General features: G+C 35.4%; 1 protein-coding gene across 1 annotated transcript in view; it reads right to left on the reverse strand.

Annotated features, from left to right (window-relative positions):
* The window catches only part of LOC109375201 (membrane-associated guanylate kinase, WW and PDZ domain-containing protein 2-like), a gene marked incomplete at its 3' end in the record, with an annotated part of 606,766 nt that overhangs the window by 530,730 nt on the left and 53,058 nt on the right, over positions 1-22,978 (reverse strand). Inside the window, exon 2 of the mRNA XM_019630437.1 lies at positions 19,715-19,831. Within this exon, the coding sequence (XP_019485982.1) occupies positions 19,715-19,831 (117 nt within the window). The remainder of the gene's footprint in view (positions 1-19,714; positions 19,832-22,978) is intronic.

A 22,978-nucleotide genomic window follows, 5' to 3' on the forward strand; every position in this document is an offset into this window, starting at 1 on the left:
GCAGTGTCACTGGCCCTCATATGTGGGATCCGAACCGGGGTCCTCTGGCGTCCCAAGCCAGTTCTTAACCATCGCGCCACTCGGCCGGCCCAAAGCAACTTTTTCTTTAATGCTATATTTTTATATAAGTTTTATATGTTTTCCAAGGAGCAAATGAATATATTTATTAGATCATTTAGATTTTATGAGCTCTTACATATATAAAAATATAAATAAACATGTTCCTATAAATATTAGAAGTATAAAATAGCTCTATCATTTAGGATTGACTCATAAAATGATTATTTCTCTGCAGTAAAATAATGTACCTTTCAAATTTCAGATAGCAAATACACACTACTAAATTTTCAAAATTCTGAAATCTTTTTTATTATAGAGACATAGTTATTGCTTTTTTCATATAATTTTCTAAACGATATATTTCTACTCTTGCAAATATTTATTCTTTAGAAACATAAAAGTCACTACACTCAGAAATGAATTTTAAGGTAGCAATTACCTCAATCATTATTCCCAATTACTTTGGAAATTACAATACTGTGCTCTTGGTTTTACTACTATTTCAGTATACTTCCCTGTTTATTAATCTGTTTAGCTACTAGAGGTATCAAATGTTTTTAATTCAGTAGATTCAGTTATACTGCTTAGTAGAATTCTCACTTTGAGAAAATTATTTTTTATCTACAGATAATCCTTAAAAGAAAATATTTGTAGTACCAAATTCCAGTGTTTGAATTGTTTTTTTGATGTCCTATGAACAACAGAAAAGAGAGCTAATGGGCAATCAAGTACAAAGTCAACTGTGGGAGATACATCATTTGAGGAAGGTTATCTGCCTAACTCAGGCAGTAAGATTGTCCCTTTCCACTTGGTAAGCATTATTTCTTTATTATTATTATTATTATTATTATTATTATTATTATTATTATTGCTGCTGCTTTTACTATGGCTCACTAGTAAGTCACTTAATTTTGTTTAAACTAAGTGTAAGCTTTTTATTCCCCATCTGATGTACACTGGGGTGGGTTCTGCCTGCAGCATGAGGATACCCTATAGAAAGTTGTACCTAGTCCTGGTGCCCCAAATAAAATATCCATCTGCTAAGCCATGGCAAAATAATTAGGAAAGGCTATGACAGTGTGCTGGGCATGTATTTACTTATAATTTAATTGTGATTTGTAGAAAAGTTAATCATTCTGCATAGCATGGTCATCTTGGTTAATTCAATTGCATACCTAGGTGAAGATATCCCCATAGAAGGCTGCAGGTATGGTTTTCCATGCAACTCAATCAGTCTTTAGTAATGGCAGTAGCATTTTATCCAGATTGCATTTTGTCACAAACCATCAGTTATTGCACGGTGTTTATAAATTCTGTGACACACATCAGAGGACATTTACAAAGACTAATGAAGAGTTAGGCATTTTAAGAAATCAAAGCTAAAGCAACCCTAGCACTTAAATGACACTTTTTGTTTTCAAATTATTTTTGCATGAATATTAATTAATTCTAACATTACCATGAAGACAGTAAATAAAATTATGATTCTTATTCTGGATATGAGAAAAATGAAGTAGAAAGATTATGTAGTTTTCATTTTCCTACCTATCTCTTACTACACCTATCTATCATTATCTATTTAAAAATCAATTTCTCTTTAAATAAACACATGAACAATGAAACAACACCACCACCCTCAGAAGTCAGATTTGGTCTATATGAAGATCATCCATGGGAAACTGGTACATTCCTTCTCCATAAAACCCATCATTCTGTTTGCTCTATCTGTTGCCCTTTTCAGTCTAGTACCCTAGAGCTGAAGAAAACGATAGCTGTGTAATGCCCTTGTAGAGATAAAAATACTAAGCCCACCAGAGTTTTAAAGTGATTTAGCAAAAGCCACAAAATCAGCACTAAAGTCCAGGTGCATACAAGTCTCCATACTGTCCATCTGCTACCATAAAACTGGCAATTGCATACCATGGTAGGATTTGTACTGTTTTTATTTCCTTTAATTTTGTTTCTTGCTCACCTCATAGTTAATACTTCACTATGCCGTTTTCTACTTCTGTGATACAAAGATAATCAAGAACATGCCCACCTGTGAGTAGCTAGGAGTCAGGGAAGGGAGAGGCAGTCTATAGCTCATCTTTCCAGGCCGTGGATTATGGACAAGGGTGTGATGGAGTAAGAAATAAAGCGACAGCCCTGAGGTTTGGGGCATTTACTATGAAACTGAAAGACCTCTCTCAAAGTGAAACCTTTGAGGGCACTGATTTTCATAAGGAAGGTGAGCACAATTTTTGTGGGGAATGAATAATGTGGGGCTTCTTCTAACAAGGCAAGGAGCTGAAATGTTATTTTATAACTTTACCGGCTTCATGACTTTAGACAATGGAAGGTGAAAATGATATTAATGAGTTGGAAAAAAGTATAGATATAGGTGCACTAATGAATACAACTTTAATTGCTAAAACCTTTCAGGCAATAACTGATTTTAGAGAAGAGCATCCACTTATAACGACTATTACATCAATTTAAGCTTAATGCAGCCAAAATATCACAACTTAATGCTGATTATGTTCTGTACATGTTGATAACTATGCTTTCGAGTCTCTGCATGGAGCCCAATTGAAAAATGATTATCTTATTTCAAGGTTTATCATTAACTACAGAACAAAGGACAACGTGGCACTTTTGTTTCATCCATAATAATCCAACATTCCAAGTCACAGATTTATCTAAGTGATTAAAATGATCAAGTTCAAGGTGCAAACTAGATAAAAATTTCAAAGAACACTATAGAATCTTTATTTTCTCCTCTTTTTACCCATTAATCATGTCTGAAAATCTCTTCTACTGTAGAAAATAGAATAGCAATATGAATTTTATTAAAGATGGTTTCATTTCTTCATTATTTTAAATAAAATAAATGACCAACATGCCAAGTTGGAACACTGATGAACAATGCAATAACATACGCTTTATATAGGCACTTTTCTTTTACTTTGTTATATATACACATGGCAAAGGAAAAAAAAAAGTTTATAGTTGTATATCTCACTCATTTTCAAGAACTGAGCAAAGAGTTAACATATTTTGTCCTAGGATTCACTTTCATATGAAGGACACTTTGGTTTGTGTTAGTCATAATTCTATTCTCTGCTTTGATATAACAAATGGCGAACTTCCAAATATTGATGGAATGCTCAGCACTGCAAGTTTTACTGGGGCTTGTTTAGATCCAAACAGTCTCCATTCTTGGGATGGGTATGCCAACTGCAATGTATGGACATTAAGTTTCCCCATTAAGGGCAAGAGAGATGGTGGCAGGGCACCAGCTCACAGCTTCCTCAGTCACAGAACTAGTCAAATGGTCCCAACCCAACTACAAAGAAGGCTCAAAACATAGAGGAAGACCTTGTAGTGTTCACTACCTGAGCTCTAAACATAGAGGAAGACCTTGTAGTGTTCTCTACCTGAGCTCTGCCACAGACAAAATTTGATAATTTTCAAGAAATTAAATCCAACCCAAACAGAAAGCTTGTTTAATTAAGTCCAAGTAGTTTTTTTTTCACGTGTGCTAAATTTTAAACATTAGCAGAAAACCAGCAATGTATCTGCTAGATCTACAAAAGCCTAGGAAAGTTCATTCTGAATAAAAGTAGAAAATATCTGGAAACATGTTTACCCCCTCTCTTAATCTTGTAATTAAACCCATTAATTAAAGTTCTGTATTAGTTTGCATTTCTTTATTGTTTAATTGATCTTCTGGAAATGTGGCTTTCTACAACAGCTGAAAGAGGAGGATCAATAGATTTGGACAAAATTTTACAGCTTGTTGCTATTTCACATGGCAGTTGCTGAAAGTATATGTTATTGGCTATGGAATCTCTTCTGCTCCATGGCTATAGATGAAATGACCACTGTGCAATCACCATTCAAGTGACATCACAGGATTTTCACTCAGGGTGGCTCTTGAGTCAGCCTCCAGACATAACAGTTACAGCCAAAATATGGAGAAGGGTGAATTAGAGCTAGGAGGAAAAATAAGATAAAAGGCCTAGGTAGATAGATTATGACAGAGTAATTGATCTGGATCAAGGTGCATAAGCAATCTACTTTCAAGGTTAAAAATAAAGAACAGAAAAAGAATAGTTCTATAAATCTGTAACGATATATATGTGCATAGGTGCTTTTTGTAGTTTCATTTGCAACTATGCCCAGTATAAGTATGCACAAACATCTGAATGGAAACTGTTCCCATGGAAAAAAGAGTCTAGGACATGATATTTCATTGGCGAATTACACATTTTTGCTGCTATTTTCAAGTCTCCTGTAAATAAAAACTACCTTTATCTCAAAGAATTCGCTGTTAAGATGAATTTCATTATGCTAGTGAAGGCTTAACCACCTGTCATATTTTTATTACAGAAATATTTTGGATTGTAATTCTCTGCGATGTCTCATACATTAGCAGGGAAAGTGCAAGATTCTCAAGGGAAGTATTCTGATTTACTTGGATGCTGTTGAATGAAGTTCATGAAACATTTTATTTTGCAGGTTTGATGGAAGCCATGATAGTGCAATGGGCTAAGAAGAAAAGAAAACCTTAGAAGCAATGCTTTCAAAGATATTACAGGCTATGAATTTGATACTGATCTCAGTATCCCAAATTTAGAATGAAAATCTTAACATGTGATTGGTTCTGAATACATCTTTTCCTCCTTCAGTGTATTCTTAGGACAGGAGCTCTTCCACCTGTGTCCTAGATACCAAACATATCTCATTCTAGGAGATGTTTTATCTATACCTTGAATCCTTTCCTTCTGCCTTCAAATATACATGGGATGGGGTGAGGGGACATGGTAATCTTGAGTAATTGGCTGGGGCTTCACATGATGCCTTGTCGAATACTACTATTTCCAGTGTACACACTCTATCCTCACTCACTCCAGATTGCATTGATCCAAATAGCAACCAAAGAATATTTTACCTGCTCTTGACTTTCTTGCTCCACTTTGCACTCTACCTTCTGTTATCTATCTATCTATCTATCTAATCTATTTTCTATTTATCATCTATCTATATCTGTACAGTATATATAGACATTTTTACATGCTTTCAAAGTTGAGATGCATCTGGACATGCCACATATCTCCATCCATCCATCCATCCATCCATCCAGCCAGCCAGCCAGCCATTAAATTTTTACTGAACACTTAAGTTAAAGATGGCCAAACTGAGTTGAATCCTAGCAGCCAGCATCTCAAATAACTCACCAAGTTCTAAAATCTAGTCTCTAATTTGAAAGACTGGAGAATAGCTTTGGTCAGTACCAAGGGGGATTAAGCACAGATAACACACATGATAACCAAAATGCACATGGGAAATCCAATCAGCAATTTGCAATGAAAGATTATTCTCACATGATCTAGGATATCATGTCTCCCTATTCAATATGTAACTCTATATAACCAGGTAGGCAAAACTCCATGGGAAAATATCATATACAGATGAATTTATGATGACATATAGTCAGAACTAGAGAAGCTACACAAATTGAGTTTAATGGCATCAGATACCCAAGACACATTTCACAGTTAGGTTGGTGTACTGCTTATATGACTCTAGTGGCTGTCATTTAGCTTACTGTCATTATTCTCTCTGTTAGGGCATCCTTGTCATTATGACTAGGAAGATGAAAGTCAGTGGTAATGATTTTTCTCTTCATGGCACTTGGCATTGCACTACCAACCCTTCACTATTGATAGTTGACCCTCCTTTTTCAGTGCCTCTTTGACATATATTGATTGACATATTCTTTTTCTACTGTGATAGTTCTCAACTGGACAATTTTTGCCTTCTAAGGGACATTTGGCAATGTCTGGAGACATTTTTGGCTGTGACAATTCAGGGAGTGAACTGGCACCTAGTGGGTAGGAGCCAGGGATGTTGCTGAACAACCTACAATGCACAGTGAAGGCCCCGCCACAAAGAATTATCCACCCAAACTATCAATAGTGCCAGGGTTAAGAAACCACGCTCTAGAGATCTTATTATGCTCCATCTTCTTAGAGTGTAGTTTTAATTGCCTAGGTGTTATTCTGAATCCTAAAAGTGATTCTGCCAATCATGTTTTCGCCCACTAAGTGCAGATACCAAGTTTAACTAGCAACAGGCAGTGCTATTTCCCCTTCCCAAGTACTTGACAGCTCACTGTATTCACAAATACTGGCAACAACTGTTAGATTCATATTCCTAAAATCCAAGTCTGTTCCCTCACCACCCCTCATAAGGATTTTTGTAATCACAGCCAAATGTATTGAATATTTAACTTCCGTAAGGCACCATGCAGACCATCTTAATTCATCTAATTTTTACAATATGTCTATGAGGTAAGGAGTATTTTATCCCCATTTAGCAAATGATGAAACTGAGTCACAAGGAAATTAGCTAGTTTACTAAGGACACCTAGTTAGAAAATGGTACTGCTGGAATTTGATTCCAAGTAGCTTTTTGTGCTATATTATATAGTCATTCTCAGTCTAGGATGGGCTTTAATATGCTACAACCAGTAAAAAAAATAAAGCGCTGACTCTTCTAGTCAGCTTCATAGCACTGTAAATCTTCACCCTCTCTGCTTCTCTTGACTTCCCACCCAATGCTTGAAACACATAACCTCTATTCTTCTCATGCCCATCACCAGCACTGGGATTAGCTCAAAAAGGTCTTCTCAACTGGAATGTCCTTCTGGCTCCTGCCACCTGTTCAACCTCACTTGGTTTCCAAAGCTGACATAAAAGACTTGCCTTTTCCCTGAAGGTTTTCTTGTCTGGCCGTATGGCTCATAGTAATATGACTTTCTCAGTGCTTACTATTTTGAAGAAAAATAGTAAGGCCTTTAAACATTTATTCTGTGATAGATACAATAGATAGTGATAGAAATATATATATATATATATATATATATATATGTAATATATATTATTATATACAGCTGTGACAATTAAGCTTGCGAACTCATCCTATTGTAGAAAAAGTGCTACATACCTCATTGCTGAATATCACTATGGTTACCTTCGAAGTACTCCCCTTGGGAAGCTATACACTGATGCCAGTGTCTATTCCACCCTTCAGAGCAATTTTGAAACTCTTTTTCTGGATGGCCATCAGAGCTGTCATTGTATTACCCTTGAGGTCCTGAATGTCATCAAAATGTCTTCCTTTCACTATTTCCTTTGTCTTCGGGTAAAGAAAGAAGTCATTGAGGGCCAGATCAGGTGAGTGGGAGGATGTTCCAATACAGTAATTTGTTTACTGGCTGCAAACTCCCTCACAGACAGTGCCGTGTGAGCTTGTGCATTGTCATGATGCAAGAACCATGAATTGGTGAAAAGTTCAGGTCTTCTTAACTTTTTCATGCAGCCTTTTCAGCACTTCCACATAGTAAACTTGGTTAACTGTGTGTCCAGTTGGTACAAATTCACAATGACTAATCCCTCTGATATCAAGAAAGGTTAGCAACATCGTTGCAACAAGTTAGGGAACTTGTCAGACCTCATATATAGTTTTTACTTTATATATATAACTTTATCTCATATCAATTTACATACATATATATATATGTATATATATATATATATATATATATATTTGAAGACAGATGTAAACTGGGTTAAAAACCTATTTTATTATTTATCACCTATATGTGACCTTGAAGTGAGCTTCAGTTTTCCATTTGTAACATGTATATAATACCCACTTGCACAGGTATTATGCATGTCCTATTATCTTACTTACAGGAGAGACCTTATGTCATATACATACACATATAGATACATACATACACATATCTATAACATGTTTTATATAGATATAAATAAATATGTTTGTATATGTGTAAATCCATATGTAAAAAATGTTAAGTAAATCCATATGTATCTGTGTTAAGTAAATATATATTATTACCTATCTATATATACATTATTATCAAGAGAAAAAACTATCTAAGTTTCATCTCTTATAATCAGCTCTGCCAATTACAAACTAAATGATCTTGGGCTACTCACTTAACTTGGTGAGCCTCATTTCCCCCCTTCTTAACAATGAAGAGACCATCCACAGACTTATAGATCATGCACTTGATATAACTCTAGGCTTCCTGGGAACACAAGCAAAGATGGACCATCTAATAAGTTTTAACTACCTTAGGCTCTATTTACTACCAGATTTCCACTGAGGAAGCCATGAATCCATTTTTCCCAGTCTAATCACTTCGTTGAGAGACTCTAGGATCCAAATTTATTCTAGAATAAAAAAGTGTGCCTCTAGCTAGTAAATGTGACTAAATTTACCATCACAGGGCAACCCCAGAAGACCTTTAGTCCTTCAGGGATTGCTGTGATAGTTGGTTCTCTTTCTTTCCTTCTTATTATGACATTCTTTTCTTCTTATTCTCCCAACTCATGAAAAATCTGAAGAATAAATATATAGGAGCAGGGTGAGCAGAGTTCCCCAAATTAGATTCATATTGCTCAATTAAGGTCAATCCTTCTTGGCCTATATCTTCAATCTATTGATTATTTTTAAGCAAAGATGAACTAACTCAGTTTTCTAGTAATTAATCATATCCCAAAAATCTTGAGGCTGGCTATAAGCCTTAACTGTGAAATACAGTAGTTATTTTACTGTAGTTACTTGTATATATTCTGTTTACTCATTTGTAAATAAAAAAAGTATATTTGTTTACCTAGCTTTGAATTTGTGGTAAGGAAAGTCCTTGAAGAACATGACCTGGGCTTTAATCATTCCATATTTCCAGCACCTAGCTGGTTATATGCACACAGTAGCTCTGAATGTTAGTTGGCCTAAATTAAAATAAATTTTAATATATAAAAGTTTATATATTTTTTAATCTCTTTGAATTTAGCAGGTTACTATTAGGTACATTGATGATAGTTTGAATGAACAACCACACTTTTCATAACCGATAAATTTTAAATATAACTTTTTATGAATATAATCATCTTCAGAAGGAAAATATTAATAACATTCAACCTATAGGATAACAGAAATTAAATTTTTATATTTATATCAGGGAACTGGATGATTTTTTTCCAAAAGTAATGTTAGGTCCCTGTTCTGGCTTAATTAGAAGTTTTCCAAATTGCACTTAGTCGTGTTTTCCTTGTACGTGCATTTTTTATGTATTTCCTCCTCCCCAAAGACTCTTGGCATGTCCCCTTAATGAACTTGGAGGTAAAGAAACAATGTTGGGACCTACAAAAAGCTGCCAATGTTGACCTCTGATCACAGATGTTGAGATGCTGTGCCACTTAGTACTCAAAGCATCTTACTTCTTTCAAACTATAATTAATTTTCTGTAGTGCTTCAAATAATATATTCAACTCCTCACTTTTAATTAAGATTCCCTTTCTTGCTCCAAGTTTAAATTATGTTCTGAAAGCAATTTTTTTCAATTGCTTTTTCATGTGAGAAATATAATTATGAACTAAATTTTGTTAGTGTCACATTTATACTTTTTAATAACAAAGTTGTCAACAAAAAATGAACAAAGACTCTTACACACATTTAAAATGTCCCATTCTATAAGTAGAACAATTCCAGAATACACTGATAATGCATAAGTGTCCAGGTTTTCTAAAGAACAAACACATGCCCCTGGTATCTGTTATATACAGTAAACATACTGTAACTCAATCATTAGGAACTTGAGTATAAATAGAAAAGTAAAAACATTACTTAAAAAAATGCACTTAAATCTTTTCACTAATATTTGATAACAATTATTTATATTGTTAGTATTTGACTATAGATTTATCAATAAAGGAATTTATAACTTAAATCAGTCTTTAAAAAGTAATACATTTAATACACCAATACTATATGCTTCTTGGTTTATCATGGAAAAGGAAGGTGCTTAAAGGTGATATTTTATTTCTTGAAGATGTGGTGTTTTCTGCAAGACAATTCTAGTGTCCATTCTCCAGATTTTTAAGTGTCAAGAGACAGTTGTGGTGCTTGCAGCCACAGTGACGATTTCTCCATGTGGCTTGTGAATCATGGCTGCAGGCTGGAGTTACCCTGGTAGGGCAGTTCTCTATTGCTTGAGTATTATTCTGGAGGATCTATTCTGTAGCCCTTTTCTCTAAACTTGTCCAGCAATTTTCTAAGCAACTAATTCCCTAAATCTCTTCTTGCTTAAAATACCTTGCATAGTTTTATTTCCTGGGCTAAATAACACATTATATACTATTTTGCTTTATGCAATAGAAAACCAAAGATTTCTTTGACTTTGAAAGCAATAAAAAGAGTAGGAAAGCTTGGCAGAAGTTCAGCTTGGCTGCCTACTCATTGGATTCTCAGTGGTTTAAGTTGTTCAATGGACACCAAATATTAAAGTGCATATTACCTAGATCCCTTGAGCCAGGGTTATTGATCTAGAATCCAGGGAGGATATGTGAGCTGGGAGGGCACATGCGGATATCTCAGTTCCACGTGTTCCTGGTGAAGGGATCAAACAAGTTACACCAATTGTGTCTCCATGGAGCTATGCTCAGAGAGCTCGTCAGAGGATTTGAGATCTGAGGAGCTGTCACCATACTGGGCCACAGACAACAGCTGAGTCAGTGGAGCGCCAGCTATGCTGAGAGGGGAAAGTGGGGCTTCTCTCAGCAGTACAAGGGCCATTTTCCCACTAAAATATTATGAATCCTGAAATAAATAGCCCCGGTTACCTCCAGATAAGAACAGGAGGAGGGCATGACACTGCTGCACAATATCAATTACTTACTGACTTGGACTTTTTGGAGCCTTGGAAGAATGACGCAGTGGGGCTCCCGCCCAACAGCTGTGGGAGTAAGTGTGTGATTTAGAGGTCTTCTATAATTCACTATCCATTTGGATGATTTTTTTCTGCTCGTATGGAAACATTAGATTAAAAAAATGTAGATACACATCCAAGCAGTCTTCTATGTTCTGGAGCCTCCACAAAATTGTATAGAACTGTTGGGACCTCAGAGCTATCGTAACTAAGGAGGTAACATGATACATCTGAAAAATGGGTCTTGGCATCAGACAGACCTAGACACTTTAATTTCTAGGAGCTGTGGTCTGGGGAAGGGTTCTTAACCTCTTTAAAGTTTCCTGGTCTAAATGTGGGAACCACAACACATTTCTCAGAGAATTGCAAAATGCCATGACATAATTATAGCCCTTGCATGTAGGTGTTCGGTAAATGTTAATTCATTTTCTTTTCCTCACTTTACCCCATCGCCCTCACATAGGTGTGCAAAATAAATGCTTTTATAAAATGCTAAGGTGAGAAACCGGGAACTTTTATAAATACGGGTTTATAGAGTTTTATATTGTTAGAATTTTAAATTTAGATTAGGATTCAGAGTATGAAATGCAGGTAGAAGGTCTACTAGAGCTGAGATTAAGTAAGTTTTTACATCAAATATCGGAAATGAAAGAAAGCATTTAGATAATGCAGACCCCTTTGCATATTTATCTCTCTTTTATAACAAGGTAATCATTTTAATTATTGAAATAATGTATTTATCAATTAAAATTTTCTTTTCCTCCCCTTAGATATTTTATAGTCAACATTTCTGGCAATTATCTGCTCCCAAAAAGACAATTTGGTACTTGATTGATTAATGGTCAATCAAGAGGCTCACTCAAGTCAAGATGAAAAGAATTGACTCAAAGCTAGCCAACCAATAGTCCTTCACTTGAAAACTTTCCTGGTCATTATCCATACAGTTTTGTAATTGTGGGAATTTCCATCCATATAGGCTTGGTAAAAAAAAAAAAAAGTCTTTTCTATTGATGGAAATCCAATCCATGCTCATCAGAGAGTCTGTCATCAGTAGAAACCCCATTCATGCTCACTAGATAGCTTGTGAGCTTGCAGAATTCTTTGCTTTTCATCTTTTTTTTCCCCAGGAGCATCTCTGAACCTCTCTGGAAGCAGCCTTCTTGTGCTCACAACTCCCCAGAGCTTTCACCAGAGTTCCTCTCAGGTAGAGGGTGGGCTGGGAACCATATCCACTGGGGTGGAATCCCTGTTCCTCCACTGACTTGCTGCGTGGGGTCAGGTCCTTTCCCTAACCTCTGAGTCTCAGCTCCTCCATTTGTAATGAAAGGTGGGAATAAACCTTACCTGAGAGGGATGCTGTGAGGAGTCAATGAGATAATGTATGAAAAACATTTCTCACACATAGGAAGTGCTCCATAAGTGGTATTTGCTGCTGTTTAAAGAATTGTTCTGGTTGATGTTTATGGAGTTCCATACCTAGAACTGGCCCTGGCTGAGGACTCATCGCCATTCCCCCATTAGAAATGCTAAGAGGAATTGGATTCAGCACACAAAGTCTCAATTTCCTACAAATAAGCATGTCCAGTGCTGATTTTCACAGTTTTGTGTTGGTGTCAAACAGTTTAAAAGAAGAAAAAAGGAATCAGAATTCCTGCCAAAAAATGAGAGAGGACAGATACACACAGCTTAGAATTAGCTCCCTAATTCAGTCTTTTCTTTGGGGGATAAGTTAAGAAATTATCATTTATGCATACAAGAGGGTTGTGTTGAGCAGCAGGTGAAACTCCATCCAACAGAGCTTTCCCAGGTACTTACTAATTATGTATGCATAAAAAGCAACATTTCTGCAAGCTAGCCTGTAAGTAGGAAAGGTAACAGATCTTGGAATAGAAACTGGGAAACTAATTGGTAATTGATCCAATTCTCAATTTCTGACTTGCCTAAGAAGGCAGGATCTATGTGTATCTTCTAATTGAATTGACTGTCAATCTTATGTTAGTCTTGCCTTTTAATTACCCTGCATGAGAAACCCACTGATTCTCCTAAACTGTCTCTTGACTCTCCTGATTGAACCCTGATTTAATCTTCCCTTAGTTAAATCTATTTGGGCATTCACCCAGGGCCATTCACCTGCATGAATGGCATTTATTAAAGTTCAATATTAGAAGACACTATATTTCACGTTAAATATCTTATCATAAAGATTACGATCACATTTTCATGACAATACATCTCATGCTTCAGAAGTCTTTATGTCACATCTCAACTCATTATGCATTCCAAGGGAGGAGAGCACTTTTAAAAGCTTTGTATTTCTCATTATGTTTATTTTCCCATCCACTTACTAAGACTGGACCATATTTCAGAGTTTCATGAATAGTGAAGGCAGATTTCAAGGAACATCAGAGTTATGATGGCATCTTTAACTTGACATTCATAGAAAAATCTGAAAGTACACGCTTGGCTGGTTTTATCCAGAACTGCACTTAATTTAAATCCAGCTCTTTATTTTTCCCTGAAGTGTCTGCTCTATTTGATATATCTTCAGTTTCCATAAGCTGTTTACACCTGCTCAATATCAAGGGTACTCCATACTCAGAATAATTTAAGCCAATTTGATGATCTGATTTGAATAATGATATAATAAAGAAAACAAGCCAGCAGAATCAGAAAAATACAAGGCTTCATTTAGGGTGGAAAGAACTGTAAGAGTTCATTTTATTCCCTTCCCTCCTCCCTTTAGTTCCAAATGTAAGGCCTTTGACAAGGTCCTGTGGCTAGTTAGTGGCACAGCCTAGTCCACAACCAGGGGCTCTCAGTTCTTACAGGAGCATTCTGTCCATAGCCCCATGTTGCCAAATAGGTAAAGCCAAGGGTTATTGTTACTCACTAGGCCCTAGCAATGCTAAGTAAACTTCAATGTGCAAATAACCCTGACCAGTACACTAGACATTAGTATATCAGTAACCACAACTAGTGTTCCATTTTTGTTGTTCTTTTGTCCACATGCATTTGTATTAGAAATTAAGAGCTTCTACCACAAATCTGCAGCCTTAAAATCCCTTGATCACACTAGTGCCTAGTGCCACTTGCCTACATCTTTCTAACAGCCTCCATATTAGTCAGCAGACTTTGGAAATTTGGGTAAGTCTAGACCCAACAGGGTCCTAATTCCTTCTGTTCAAAAAGTTCCATGACGTACAATGAAATGCGTTGACCTTTTTGGATACAACTGAGCCACACTTTTTAAGTCTGCAGGGAGCATATTCTGGAACCCCTGGAAGGTGAGCTATTTTCCATTGAACGTGATTACTGGCTTTTCTGAGGGTGGAAAATGGATTCAGGCACTCATCTCCAATTCTTCTTTGGGCCAGTTGCTGGAACAACTGGTACGTAAGTGGTACATGCCATTTGCCTACTCCATCCATGGTCCACAGATCCAGTTTTCCTATGGAAAGTCTTCCCCTCATGACGAGGAGAGAAATACACACTGAAATTGAAAAACCAAGAAGAAAAATTGTGCCATAGCCACCAAAAAAGCTGATCAAGTCAGGGTAAATGGAATTTTATGTGGTTTGGAAGATCAGTAAGGTTGTTCACTCTTGGTGTTTATTCCTTTTCTTTTGTGCCAGATATGTTCCTTTATTCTAAAACAAGTGCCAAGTGGTGTCAAATGGATAAATCAATACAATCGCTTCTAATGTACCTTGACTTTCCATTTTAGGCAACATTTTGAGGCCATTTTTCTTCTGTAGAGTAGTCTGTCAACTAAACCAATGAATGTTACTAACTGACCAGGAAAGATGCATTCATTTTGTTCAAAGAAAAAAACAAAAACCAAAAAATCTACTGTACTTTCACATATATGACATGAAACTAGATCTTACTATTCTCAGAGATAAGGAGGAGAGGGTAAACCTAATATAGCTTTCTCTAAAGTAACAACACATTTTTAGTAAATATACCAGGCAGACATAAGGATGAGTAAATGAGTAGAATCTTTGTGAGTATTTGCAACTGCTCAGAAGCTTTAGAAATTTTTCTTTTGACTTAGCTTTCCAGGGGCGTTTATAAATCTCTCAAGAAATTTAGTTTCATTTGTTTATAGATTTCCTTCTCATTTTCCCATGATGCTAATAACATATTCATTCTCTAATAACCCTTTTGTCAAGACTTAGTACCAAATATCATCAGGTTATTTTTAAAACTCAAATTCATTTTTAAAGAACAAAAATCTGGCATCTTGATTCTGAAATAATTGTGAAAAATATGATTCACACTCTAATAGCAACTTCACAAAAGAGCTTCTGAATGGATGATTCTTATTTGAAGCAATAAAATTAAGATAGATATCAAAATACAGCTGTTTTAATATATTGGTTTAACATTCAGTTGGTTCTGATATCTCTAGTCCTATGCCTGCATGTCTATCTATATATAATTCAAGTTACCATCCCAGCATGTAGGCCTGTATTTCTTAAAGATATTTTGAGTATTTAATCATGTTCTTGATCGCCTTCAACTCAGAGAATTTCATTTCATGGGAGAAAGATAACTTTTTTCAGTAATATAACACACAGGTTGATGTTACTCCCCCTTTTTACCACATGCTTTGAAATGTACATTCGTGATGAAAATTATGAATAATGCGAAAGATTCATTCATGCTCCCAAAACATATTGCCTTATTGAATATTACATAGTTTTACAAGCTTTAAAGCTATTGATTTTTGCTTACAAATTAAAATTATTTTCCCCCATGCAGTATACTAGAAAATTCTGTCCTAATTTTAATTTAATACCTTTTTAGTAGATATGTGATCACCAGCTTGTCACCAATAGTCATTCCTGACCATAGCCCTATACAGGATTATATAATTAGGGAAAAGGAACATTGACCCCTTGCATAGCTGTACGTTTTGGTGTGTTGGTAACTGCTTTTCTTAAAATGAGACAGTTTCCATAACTTTTAATGGCCCTACTTCTGTTTGCTTCTCCATGAAAAAAATTATTTAGCATAACAGAAAATTTAAAATTATATTAGAAACTCACAATTTTATTATTGACAATGCTTCTTTTTTAACATGGCATATACTAATTTAAAGTGCTTAAATATGTAGAAGCACCATTGTGAGTTACACCTCAATCAGCTTTTCCATAAAAGTAATTTCTTTCATATCTTAAATCTATGTTTTTCATTTTATTTGCTTTCTATGGAATAATTTTAGAACTTTAGTTTTATTGATATTTGTCTTTTACTTGCTATACACTGATATTTCTTTTGGCTTTAAATAAATTAAAAAATATTTCCCAATAAAACCATCTCACTGAAAGACAAAGTATGGTCTTGGGAGAGAAGTTAATTTTAACTACCTTTCATTTCATTCTGATACTTTGAAAATTGATCATTGAAGTCTTCCTCAAGTCATCTGGTATAATGGGAAAACAAAGTATCTAAAATGTATACCTGTCCTCATACCTGCCTCAAAAATTAATTTGTATCACTAAAAATATTAAGGAGAGAAAGGACCACAACTTCATCAATAAATGGAGGTGATTATTTTCTCATATTTAAAGAAGCATAGTCAATTTAATCATGGTTGATTAGACTCAAGACAACTATATGCAATCATTATGCTCAGTAGAATATTAAAACCAAAATAAACTCCATTTTTACTCTTCATACATTTGAAAATCAATCCAATAGTCTTCTTTATTAATTCCACTAATTTTCCTCATATACTTTTGAATCTATATTATACAAAGGACAACTCATTCTGCCCTAACTTTGTACACTTAACATGCTATGATGAAACAATCTCATGGAAACTCTCAATAGGTGCTGCTAACTTAGTGCTTCTGAAATTGCCTTTTGTGTGCTATCAAGGTAATTGAAATCCATTTGATGGATGTTCTAAACTCTGAGTCCTTTATCTATATATATTTTATTGGTTAGCCTTTAATCACATTCCAGATTACAACAGTTAAGGCTCATCATTATTTACTCATTTTCTGTGAAATTCCACTACATAAAAATTCTATATAGCCTGAAGTCTAATACTAGAAAGATTCATTTACAATATTCATTTTTAAAAATGTAACTTTCACTTTAGAACACCAGGATCATCTTAAGACCTTTATTACTCTCATAAATTATATAGTTAGCAACTAGAGGCACATAGTTAGGTACAAATTTAGGTCTTTGATGGATAGGAACCATGTGGCTGGCTAATCTATAGACTGTATCAAGAGTCAGTTCCTAAGAATCTTTTCCCCATGATTCAGTTTGAAAAAATGATGATATCATGACAGCCTCAGTGTGTGTGTGTGTGTGTGTGTGTGTGTGTGTGTGTGTGTGTAACGGGGCCTCTGGAGTCCTCATCCCAGAACTCTTTCTTACTCACTAGGCACCAAGGAAATCCAGCTTCAAGACTTCTCTCCTTTCTCCCTAGCTGTAGTTGTTGGTGGACATGAGCAGAATTACTAGCTTTTTGCCTTGTAAAAAAAAGTTAAACCAACCTCACATAGTTACAAGTTGACTACAATTTTGTTTCCATGGAGTTACCCAGGAGATATTCATGGTGCCATTAATAGATTAAACAAGAGGCGTGTATATTAATGTATGTGTGTATCAGAGCAGTGATATAATTTTCAGTAATACATTTTCCTTTTATGGTGCTGGGTGCCTGTAAATCAATGAGTATCTTTTGACAAAAAGGAATATGTAAGAAATGTCACTCTCTACTCAAGGCCAGTAGATATGCTGAATACACCCATAGGTTTCTAAACAATGGCAGGATTTTTAACACTACTGACACATTTTTGCTGCATACTGTCTGAAAATGTCTGAATATTTCATTAAAAGATATATTGAGTGAAGATAGTGGATTGACCCAGTCTAATTCATCAGTAACAAAGTGATTATAGATAATATAAATCAGAATCACCTCTATCTTAGATGTTTTCCTTCACTTTTATGTCACGTTAAGAACATTGTTAGTGAATGGAGCTATTGGAATTATCTATTAGGAGTGGTGGCTACACATTAAAGATAATTGTTTGATTATAATATTCAGATTCATTGAGTTTCTAATCGTCTTCTTTATAGGAGGTATTCAAGGATTTCTAATTGAATTTATGACCTTGTACTGAAATTACATCAGGAAACTCTTTATGGTTATTCATATAAGCCTACTTATTTTATCCTCATATTTATTTTTCCTTCATAGTATTTCTTTTGTACTCTAAAGAAAACATGATTTATTTAAGAAGTTAATTAACTAATGTAAAATTTACTCCTATTATCTTCCTATTTAATTAAGACTTCTTATTTATGTCATCGCCTTAGGAAGGGCTACAAGTATTCCTGAATGTCAGTCTCTTATCTATTTCTCTCAGCTTTTAAATGTAATAAAGTGCCTGGATTCTTTATTTGGTATTTCAAATCTCCTTTCCTTCATGTCACAAAAGATAAATTTACACGGCTGCACTGACAACATCACAGGTTTGAAAATGAGTCCACCCGTTACCTTATAAATAGTTCAGTCACTTTAATCCATCTTCCTCTGCCCATCACTCTAATGTCAAACTTACAAGTTTAAGAATGCACTTTTCTCAACTTCTAGTTTTAAAACAAGACTCCAAAAGTCTATTCACCTAACCAGCTCACACTAACAGAGATAGCATTTGAACTAACAAGATGTCAATCAGCAAGCATTCTCATGTAGGAATATTTGCTAATGGTGTCCTGGCATTTCTGTTTTAATGAACATTCATTGCTAACAATGGCAAGAGTCTGCCTGTCCTAAGACGTGTGTAGGTGAAAAGGGTTGGGTGCTGAATTATTCATCTCACTTCTGTGTGTTTTCAGTATTTCAGTATAACCATCCATCATCTATAGCTTTTACATAGTTCTGGTAGCTCAATCCCAGAATGTGTGTGTGTGTGTGTGTGTGTGTGTGTGTGTGTGTGTGTGTGTATTTGTTTGTTTCACTTATCCTAGCCAAGTTCTTCTTTGTTTAATATTAACTTCCCAGAGTCCATAGCTTTGCATTTATTAAATTTTAGAATGGAACTGAAATGAAAGGCATACACAGGATACCCACGGATCAGAGATTGCAGAGATTGGAAAGTTTCTGGAGGTCATTTAATCTATAATACCATGAAGGACACAGATTTTCACATCTATCTAAGATCTAGGACCTGATTTGGAAAGTCCTTGAATTGTCATGAAGTTATAGAAGATTCTCAAATGAGCTGAAGCAGGTACTAAGAAGTACATTTGTGAATTTTGTCATTTTACCAATTCCTCTCTTTTGAAGTAGCACCTGCTCATAATCAGAGATTATTTGTGGATTTCTATAGGTTGCGCATAAAAAATTCATACCCAACACTCAACATCATCACTTTCTAAGAGTTACAGAACATTTAGCTTGACTTGCCAATGCATAATTTTCTTTTCACTTGTGAGGCTTCCCTGCTGCAAACCAGAGAATAGCTGTTTCAGCTAAGAAATTGAATTTGCATTCTCCTGTTTCCTGGTGTGGAGGTCTACACCAATCATGATTCATTCTGAATAACCAACATCCTGGAGCATAATGCATATTTTTCAGTCTTTACTGGAAAAGTAAGTTGGGTTTTACGGCTTGAAAATCACAAGTCTTTTCTGGCTACAACTTCATCATAAGCCCCACAACTGCAGCCATATGCTTTTGCATTTCAAACTTCCATATCTCAAACCAGTTTTCTGTTCTAACAGTCCACCATAAAAAAAAAACCAGTGTGATTTAATGTTTCTTTTCAACAATGGATATATTGCTGAACATTAATCTGTTAACATAGGAAGAAAATAGCAGTCTGTTGTACTCACATGGCACTGTGCGGAGGTAGAGGTTGTCACGAATGATTTGCTGAAGTTCGTGGTCCACAGAACCCTTCTGAAATCGTAAGTTGAGGTAGTGACGAAGATCCTTATCAACAATCCCGCCTAGAATAATAGAGTTTCTTAGTAAAGAATACTGGAGAATACTTTAAGGGTGTAATTTTCTTCTGTCATACATATAATCATGAACCCATTTAAACGATGCATTATTTCACGTTGCTCTTTTGACCTTCCGAACATTTATTGCCTTAATAACAAAAGATAACATTTACTGAGATAATAATTGTCCACCCGGTCTGTGTTCAGTGTTTTACATGCATTTGTTAATTTATTTTTCATTTAGAATGAAGGTAAAAGATACATATTACTCCTGAACTGATGCTGAAATGTCTCTCATTGAATGGCTAAAACGTCCTTTCCCTCCCCCCCGCTCCACTTCTCATTCTCTCTTTCCCCCAACCTCTGGCAAGCAACATTCTACTTTCTGTCTCTATGAATTTGACTACTCCAGGTATCTCTTATAAGTAATGTAATATAATATTTGCCCTTTTGTGACAGGCTTATTTCACTTAGTATGTCTTCAATGTTTGAAAACATTTTTGTTATTTAAACTAACTATGGATGTAGATAAGTAGAGTGATATGAAATATTAAAGAAAAAACTACACAAATATTAATACTTTACTCCCTTTATAAAATCAAAGTAATTTCTGTCTTATAAAATATGTGGAGATGTTTTTAACTGGATACAAGATTTTAAATAATTTAAGTATTTTTATTACTATAATAAATATTTATTATTATTATTATTATTATAGAAATAATTTTGAGTCTATGTGCCATTACAATATAATAAAAAACAAGCTGGGCTAGAGGTAAGAAAACCAATACTGTGAATTTATCAAAGGTTAATTTCATATTTAAAGATAATTCTATTAAATTATGAAGATTTATCTAAGGCTCCTCTTATTCTTTTTTTTTTAAAGGTTTTTATTGGGGAATTGGGGGGATGGGAACAGCACTGGGGAATTGGGGGAAGGGAGACAGACAAGTTGCTGTCGTTTTGTTCTTCAGTCTGGTTGTGGAGGACGTTGCTTCACTGGCCCAAGTTGGCACCATCACTGCCCTCTTCCCGGGGGAGGCAGATCAGTCGCCGGCTTCTGGACAGCGGCTCACTGCAGCTGCTGGCCGCTCACGCTGGCTGCTGGCTATATACGGTAGCCCATGGCAACCCACTGCCACAGGGGCTGCAGCCTACCTGGTCGCAGGGGACTCACAGCAGCCCAGCTCCAGGTTGAGCTGTTGTTCAGCATCTTAGCTGTAGAGGGCAGTGTCACTGGCCCTCATATGTGGGATCTGAACTGGGGCCCTCTGGTGTCCCAAGCCAGCTCTTAACCAAAGCGCCCCTAGGCCTGCCCAAGGCTCCTCTTATTCTTATACTTGAAAGAATAAATTATATATCAAAATACTTAGAAAAATATAAGTAAAAATTCCCAAAAATCTTATCTTTTCAAGCACCATTAGGATAGTTGAGCCAAGACAAAGAATTAGTGATAGAAGAAATAGAAAATCTATAATAGTCACAAAAATCATATTCTCTTCAAGTCCTTTTGAATCCCAAAATTGCAATTCATCAATCTATTTGCACCATCATGACCCCATAAAATAGCATTATGTGGGTGTGCATATATGTGACACAAACACTTTTTACTCCAATAGTAGTTAATATATTTGCAAACTATACCGAGGGTGCCAAAAAAATGTATACACATTTTAAAATTGTACTAAAATTGTAATACTATATATTGATAACAAATGATGAGTATAAGCCATGTATATACATTTTTTGGCAACCCTGGAATATTGCAATATTTCTGAAGTTCCCAAATTCATTGTTTCAGTTGTCTCCTAATCTGCTGGCACAGCCTCAGTAAGATGCCGTAAGACATAGTATTTTTAACTGCACTGACTACCCAAATTCTTACTCTCCAAACAATGTTTCTCATATATTTCAATAAACAGTCTCAATCTATTTCCCCCAAACATAACATAATAGTGGAAAACAAATGTCATCAAAGGAAAACAAATTGCTTATTGGGTGCACATAAATATTACAACCAGAGTGCTTGCACATATCATTTTCCAAACTCAAAACCATTTTCTCAAAGAAGCAGAGCAGAAATGAAAGTCACTTGAAACTATCATCACACATAGCAACAATTACTCATTATATATACCTCCAAATCCCCAAATACCCTGCATTTCAGTATGTTGAGCTTGCTGACATTACACTGAAGTAGTTAATAATTAGAAACCCTGAAATTCTGTTTTTCTCCCTTGGTCTTTTTCAGTCAGCAGAATGTGCCTGTCCTTGCTAATTCATTGCAGCTATGGAGCGAGCATCATGCCTGACCGTTCTCAGCTGTTGTTTCTGCCGAGTTCTAAGTTTACAGGTCCTTCAACAACTGCACTCCATCTTTTCTTTTTTCCTTCTGTCTAATATGTGGAACATGCCAAGTGGTGAGATGCTTTCTGGCAGCCCAGGAATATGCTAACTATAGAACAACAGATGTATCCTGTCCACTAAAGTAAGCTAGAATCACTCACCTAATGTAACATGGATAAGCTCACATATAAGGATAATTCTTGTTCCTGAAAATATATTATCAGTTTAAACCATCTCTGCCACTACAAATGTAAACTCTCAAAAGTTTATCTACACAAGAAAACAATAAAAAAGCCAGTCAATTCATTCAATGACTTTCACATATCTTTTGATCTAATCTATTGATATTACTATATCAATATCTCTTTTTTCCATAGAAAGATCTGCTGAAGCTTCTGAAAACTGATATAATTTTTTTTATTAATTAAAATGAATCATCACAAATGATGTATTTTTTTGGAAGGACTTTCCCACCTCATATTTCACAAATAATTTATCATCCTTCACAATTTATTATAATGTCCTTCAAGTAAGGCAATTTTATTTACCACTATCTGGATTATGGCCAGTTCGGCTAGTTGCCTACCCAATATTCTTTCCTCTATTCTTTTGAAATTAAGAACCCTGATTTAGTTTCATGTCCAAGCATGCTCAGCTCCAAGACACAGATAGATCATGGTGGTCTGAAACAGTCATACAATCTAGTTCTCCACTTTCCTAGCTGCCCTGACAGCTTCTAGTAGCTATGTTCTGGCCATCAACACCTAACAGCGAAGGAGGTGACTTCTTTATTCACTGAACTAGACT

Source organism: Hipposideros armiger, unplaced genomic scaffold (assembly GCF_001890085.2).
Source record: "Hipposideros armiger isolate ML-2016 unplaced genomic scaffold, ASM189008v1 scaffold_911, whole genome shotgun sequence".
NCBI lineage: Eukaryota > Metazoa > Chordata > Mammalia > Chiroptera > Hipposideridae > Hipposideros > Hipposideros armiger.